At 56.0% G+C, this 6,691-nt stretch overlaps 1 protein-coding gene across 2 annotated transcripts; it reads right to left on the minus strand.

The window, feature by feature from the left end:
• Nucleotides 1–1,191: 1,191 nt before the first annotated feature.
• Nucleotides 1,192–6,269, minus strand: GJB3 (gap junction protein beta 3). 2 transcript variants are annotated; one of them, XM_055587022.1, is made up of 2 exons: nt 5,682–6,269; nt 1,192–2,061 (listed from the first exon to the last, which is right to left on the minus strand). In XM_055587022.1, the coding sequence occupies exon 2, from the start codon at nt 2,025–2,027 to the stop codon at nt 1,215–1,217; it is 813 nt and encodes a 270-aa protein (XP_055442997.1). In that variant the 5' UTR covers nt 2,028–2,061; nt 5,682–6,269; the 3' UTR covers nt 1,192–1,214. The 2 variants fall into 2 exon arrangements, with proteins under 2 accessions (XP_055442997.1, XP_055442998.1); XM_055587023.1 differs by lacking the exon at nt 5,682–6,269 and adding an exon at nt 5,004–5,122.
• Nucleotides 6,270–6,691: the final 422 nt, after the last annotated feature.

Consider the following 6,691-nt stretch of genomic DNA (forward strand, 5'->3'; position numbering starts at 1 on the left):
CACCAAAGGTACATCTAAAAGGATATAATTAAGATGAAAAATTAAAAACAAAAACAAAGTTTTTAAACAATTTGTTGTGAAAAATTAAAAATGAAAATATTTTAGAAAATACTTGAATACATTCCAAATGTGTGTAAATTCATGTTATAGTTGTATTGCTTCCCGAATGGTTCAAGTGGCAAAGAATGTATCTGGGGTCATGCAAATAGAGCTGCTTGGTGGCATTTGGTGGAAGATTTGGGCTGGAGATATGATCTGGTAAAGTGTTAGTTGCTCAGTCGTGTCTGACTCTTTGCGACCTGTCCATGGAATTTTCCAGGCAAGAATACTGGAGTGGGTTGCCATTTCCTTCTCCAGGGTATCTTCCCCACCCAGGTCTTCCCAACCAAACCCTGGTCTCTCGCATTGCAGGCAGATTCTTTACTGTCTGAGCCACCAGGGAAGTGGGTGGGAACATGGGAGAAAAGAGAGCCGACCTGTATAAAACACAGCCTTTATTGATTTCAGGGAAAATGCCTTGGGGATGTTCCTATCAGTACATCCATCTCAAGTCCCTGAAAGGCTGGCACCGGACTGAGCACAGTATGGAAGGAAAATGGGAGCAAAGCTGCCTGAGGCTGGAGAAATGACTGGGGGCGTGGGGGCTTCCTGGAGAGCAGTGGTGACCCAGAGGCTCTCTGGGTGTTGCCAGAGCCTCCTTCTCTTCCCAGGCTCTCCAGGCCTCCACCGCTGGGTGGACACTTCCTTTCCTCCCCAGGAATCTGGGTGCTGCTCCAGAAAAGATGCCCTTTGGCCGGGTGCATTCAACCCAAGGCAAGCATTTTTTTTTTATGGCCTCTGGGCATCTGTACTTGCTTTCCCCTGCTGAGAAGCTCATCTTACCTCCCTTAAACATTCCTCCCTCGAGGAAGCGTCTCCTGATCACTCCTTCCTGGGTTAGGGGAAGCCCTGCCAAGTGTCACCTGGTAGGCAGCAGTTAACTGGCTTGTTTCAAGTCCCAGGAGGGCTGCCACTGGGCCTGTGGTGTCACCTATACCAGATAGACAGCACAGTGCCCAGCGTTCAAAAGGGAAAAAATCTGCTAAAAATGAAATTGCATAGTGTAGTGAATTCAGAGTGGGGGCATCCAGCACCCGTAGGACCCCTCCACCGGCACCATACGACCCTGCTTCTGTCCCCACGGGCAGCCCCAGGATGGCCCCCCAGCCCCGTGGTCAGATGGGGGTCATGGTGGGAGCCGAAGCACACAGCTTGTTGTCGCGGGAGTCCGGGCTCAGGTCCCCGGCCTCCAGCAGCTTGTGGTGGCAGCGGCAGGTGGAGGCCCGGCTGGCGGAGGGGGCGTGGCCGCGGCCCCCGGGCTGCCTCTTCCTGTGAAGGCTTCGCACGACCCTGTGGAAGATGAGGTAGCAGATCTCGCAGAAGGTGAGCACGATGCAGACGGCGGAGGCGCCCACCATGAAGTAGGTGAAGAGCTTCTTCTCAGTAGGCCGGGCGATGTAGCAGTCCACGGTGTTGGGGCAGGGCGCCACGTTGGCGCACTGCACCAGGCGGGGCATGCCGAAGCCGTACCAGAGCGTGTGCAGCAAGTAGAGGAAGAGGAATTCGATGAGGAGCTTGAAGACGAGGCTCAGCAGGTAGGTCCACCAGAGGCCGCCATGCTTCTTGCCCGTGTCGTCGTAGAGCTTGGTGCACTGGTCGCCGTGCTTCTGCCGGTGCCGCCGCTCGCGCTCCTCGCGGTAGGCCACGTGCAGGATGACCAGCAGCGATGGGCATGTGACGAAGATGAGCTGCAGGGCCCAGAGGCGGATGTTGGAGATGGGGAAGAACTCGTCGTAGCAGACGTTGGTGCAGCCCGGCTGCTTGGTGTTGCAGTCAAAGTCCTTCTGCTCGTCCCCCCACACGCGCTCCGCGGCCACCACGTAGACCAGCACGCGGAAGACGAACACCACGGACAGCCAGATGCGCCCGAAGGCTGTGGAGTACTTGTTGACTCCGCTCAGCAGGGCCTGGAGCGTCTTCCAGTCCATGGTGCCTGGGGCGGGGCGCCGGGGCCGTGCCCTCCTGACAGAATAGGAAAACGCCTATGTGAACCAATAGGCCCTAGAGAACTTCTCCCTGGAGGGGTGCGCATGGCAAGCCACTCCGGTATTCTTGCCCGGAGAATCCCCACGGACAGAGGAGCCTGGCAGGCTACAGTCTAAAGGGTCGCGGAGTTGGACACGGCTGAAGCGACTTAGCCACACACACAGGGCTTTTACTGAGTGCCAGAGGCCATTCTCAGTTCTTTATATGCATGGATTCGTTTGCTCATCCCAACGACTCTAAGACATCAGGACTATCCTTTCTAAGCTACAGGGAGGAAACAGGCAGACAGGTAAAGTAATCTGCCCAAAGTAACAGAGCCAGTATGCTGGCAGGAAGGGAATGCACACTTGCTGATAACAATGATTATTACTTATTGAACATTTACTATGAGGCCAGGCCAGAAGCTAAACACTTTATGTGTGAAAGTGAAGTTGCTCAGTTGTGTCTGACTCTTCGCAACCTCATGGACTCTAGCCCACCAGGCTCCTCAGTCCATGGAATTTTCCAGGCAAGAGTACTGGAGTGGGTTGCCATATCCTTCTCCAGGGGATCTTCCCGACCTAGGGATCGAATCCAGGTCTCCGGCATTGCAGGCAGACGCTTTACCGTCTGAGCCACCAGGGAACTCATTTAATCCTTATAACGACCCTGTGAGGTGGGCACTATTATGCTTCTCATTGACAGGTGAAGAAATTGATAATCAAATGAGAAAATGATTGTAAAGCACTCAGTACACAGTAAGTGCTCAGTAAATGCTGGCTACTCATTGTGATGTGAAATCTAGAGTGCCCAGGTCACTCATTTAAAACTAGAACTGAATTCAGAGCTGGGCTCTCTACCACCTTCTCTCTCCTTTTCCGATGGATGTCTGCCCCAGACCAGGTTCTCAGAACTGACCTCGTTGATGCCACACTACCATCCTGTGAAATTGGGGTCATGAACCCCATTCTTTGGAGAGGAAACTGGGGCTCAGAGAGGGAAAATCAACCTCCCCAAGGTCTCACAGCCAGTGGGTGGTGAAGTTGGGAGACCAATTCATGCTGAGGGGGTGCATGGAGAGGGTGATGGTCTGGTTCCTGGGGACATCAGTTCCAGGGAAAATCTAGGGACACCCGTTGCAGGCTGTGCTGGAGCCTGAGGGAGCCCCAGCCACCCCAGCCATGCGGGATGCCAAGGGTTTGTGGTGGGGAGCCATACTTTGTTAAGGTTCCTGGATCACACATTTTCCTCCCAGTCCTGGAGTGACTCAGAGGGTGTGGATGGGTGGGTCTGCCTGAGTGCACCTAGTATCTGCCTAGAGGGTATAGGAGCATACACCTCTCCATGAGTCCATGCGGGCCTGTGAGCTCCTGGAGCTGCTGTGTGACTGAGCGTGCACAAGGACTGCAGGACCATCCCTGTATCGCTGCTTCTCACCCCTCCACTGCCACCACCCTGCTCCCAGCCACCATCACCCTGGCTGGTATTATTGCCATAGCCTCTTGGCTGGCCTAGAAGGCTTCTTGGGCTTCCCTTGTGGCTCGACTGGTAAACAATCTGCCTGCACTGTGCGAGACCTGGGTTCGATCTTTGGGTTGGTTAGATCCCCTGGAGAAGGGAAAGGCTACCCACTCCAGTGTTCTGGCCTAGAGAATTCCATGGACTGTATAGTCCACGGGGTTGCAAAGAGTCAGACATGACTGAGGCACTTTCACTCACTTGGCTGGCCTAAGTGTCTGCTCCTATGCCCCCCGAGTTCATTAAGTTGAGTCATGTCACTCCCTCGTTTAAAACTTTCTACTAGGGCTTCCCTGGTGGCTCAGTGGTAGAGAAGCCACCTGCCAATGCAGGGGATATGGGTTTGATCCCTGGTCCGGGAAGATCCCACATGCCATGGAGCAACTAGGCCCATGTGCCACAACTATTGAGCTTGTGCTCTGGAGCCTGGGAAATGCAACTACTGAGCCCTAGAGCCACAACTATTGAAGCCTGAGCGTCCTAGAGCCTGTGCTCTGCAGCAAGAGAAGCCACGACAATGAGAAGACTGCCACTGTGACAAGAGTAGCCCCTGGCTTGCCACAGTTAAGGAAAAGCCTACGCAGCAACCAAGACCCAGCAAAGCAAAAAAACAGTAACAACAACAACTTTCTACTAGCTTCTCATTACACTTAGAATAAAACTCCAGGGATTCTACATCCTCACCCTACTCTCCTACACGCTAATGAGTGCCTCTGGGGCTTTGTAATTATTCCTGTTGCCTGGAGTGCTCTTCCTCCAGAACCTTGCATGACTGGACCCTTGTCATCACTAAAACATCTGCTAAAACATCTTCTAATTAGAGGCTTCCCTAGATACCTGGAGGCCCTGCCCTCCCAGTCATTCTTCTCCTGTCCCCTTTATTTTCTTCCCAGAATTTAATTACCATTAGGAATTAAAGTGAAAAAGTGAAGTCACTTAGTTGTGTCCGACTCTTTGTGACCCCATGGATTGTAACCTATCAGGATCCTCCAACCGTGGGATTTTCCAGGCAAGAATACTGGAGTGGGTTGCCATTTCCTTCTCTAGGGGATCTTCCCGACCCAGGGAATTAGGAATTAAAGTATTTGTTTAATCCTCTACCTCTCCGAATTTTCATAAATTTCTGTTTCACAAGGGCAATTATTGTATATGCACTGGCAGTAGCATATAAAAGTGTCATTTCCCCCCTCCCCCCCCCCCCCAATTCCTTCCGAGACCTTTGGGGAAGGGCAGTGGGATGTATATGGAGCCTGGAGCCACATCTGGATTCAAGCCTCAGCTCTACCCCTTCTCCTTGGGTGACTTCCCAGGTAATCTCTTTGACTTTCTTGCCTTATCTCCAAAGGGAGAAAATAATTCCTACTTTCTTGAGCTGTTTTAAGGATCATAAAAGACCATTTACTCCGCAGCCTGCCACTCACCTGGTGGGAGTTCAAGAAGACTGCAGTGGAGGTTGGAACCCCGTCTGCCAGCCAGGGGAGGAGAGGGGTCCTGACAGGTGTTTCCACCTGAGCCATCCCAGGCCGGCCCACCTGGGGGCTGTCCCTCCTTGGCCAACACCTTCCACCCTCCAGTCCTGTCTGCCCAGTCCTGCCTGACACGCCCTAGGAACGCGACTCACAGGCAAAGAATTTCCCTCCAAGCGGAGGCTGGGGACTGGTGGAGCCGGTTCCGGTCCCCACCGCCGTCCCCAACAGCAGCTCCCTGCGATCCGCTTTGCCCATGCCCTGGCACCCAGCCGAACCCAGCTTTCATTGTCCACTCCACAGTGCCCACGGGTCGGCCCCACTCCCCGGAGCCGAACCCCTCTCTCCCCACCCGCCACCCCCAGTTCCCATCCGTTCCATTAAGTTTGTGCGACGTGGGAGGGAGTTGTCCAGGAACCTTCAGCAGCTGGAGCCCCCCACCCCGCCCAGAACCGAGGGGGTGAGAAGGCAGCTGGGGAGTGGGGTGGGGGAGGTCCCTCCATCTCTTCCCATGCTCTCACCTCCCAGGCTCAGCCTGGCCGGAAGGCAGGAGCAAGCCCCAGCCCCGCCCAGGGTCACCCGGGGGCGCTCAGCGCGCGTGGTCGCAGGGTGGGGAGGCACCCCGAAGCTTACCCGCAGTGGCGCGGCCAGCGGGGGAGCCAGGACTCCGCGTCCTCAAGAGCCGAAGCACGGGTGGGCAGGGAGGGAGCCGCGTCTCTGCAGTAGCGGGGAGGCGCGTGGCGGCAAGCACAGCCGGGGGCGGCTTGGGGGAGGGCGAGTCGGGGGAGGAGCTCGCGAGCCGCCCGCGGCGAGGGTCGGGTTCTCGTCCAGACGCGGTGCCTGGCTCCTCCGGAGACCTTCGTCGGGGCTTGACGCTCGCTCTTCTGAGCCTCGGTTTCTTCTTCGTGTGCGAAACCGGGGCATCGGTGGACCTGGGCAGGGCTGTGTGGCAAAGGCTCCAATGGGATTCGGGGCGTGAAGCGCTCCACACTGTTAAGTGCCAAGTGGTCCCCGGGCCGACTGCAATCGGGACTCGCCCACGTGTGTTACCACGGCGACTGCGTCCGCGCCCTTGCGGGTCACTGTCCCCGCCTGGTCCTTGGCCTCGACCCTGCGTGGGCGGCTGCCCTCCCCGCACGCGCGCGTGGCTCAGGCTCCACGTCCTGGAGTAGGGGCAGGGGTACTGGAGAACCAGGGTGGGGGGCAGGACACCTGTGCCCGCAGCAGGAAGAGGCACTCTGTTGTGGAAAGGAGATGGAGCGGGGTGGATCCTCTGTCCAGGGGTGAGGGTGGGATGGGGGGAAGTTGTTACCTGGAGTTATTGCAAGGGGCAGATCCTGGTTGTGTGTGCGGGGGGAGGGGGGATGGGGTGGGGGCGGGGGTGGTTAAGCGGGAGGTGAGGGCGCCTCGCCTGTACTTTAGACCCCCTGAGGAGCGGGCGGGGCCTGCAGGTTGGACTGGGCTGAGATAGGCTGGGCTCTGACGACAAAGCCGCTTTGTCTTCTTGACTAATGTGTCATGACTAAGAACCTGTGGGAGTCCCTGGGCCTCAGCCTTGTCGGGGAATCTCCAGGGTTTCCGGCCTCCTGAGGAGTCTGGATCTTAGTCACCAAAGGGCCCAAGGACTCCCTGTCTGAGATGAT

Source organism: Bubalus kerabau, chromosome 6 (assembly GCF_029407905.1).
Source record: "Bubalus kerabau isolate K-KA32 ecotype Philippines breed swamp buffalo chromosome 6, PCC_UOA_SB_1v2, whole genome shotgun sequence".
NCBI lineage: Eukaryota > Metazoa > Chordata > Mammalia > Artiodactyla > Bovidae > Bubalus > Bubalus kerabau.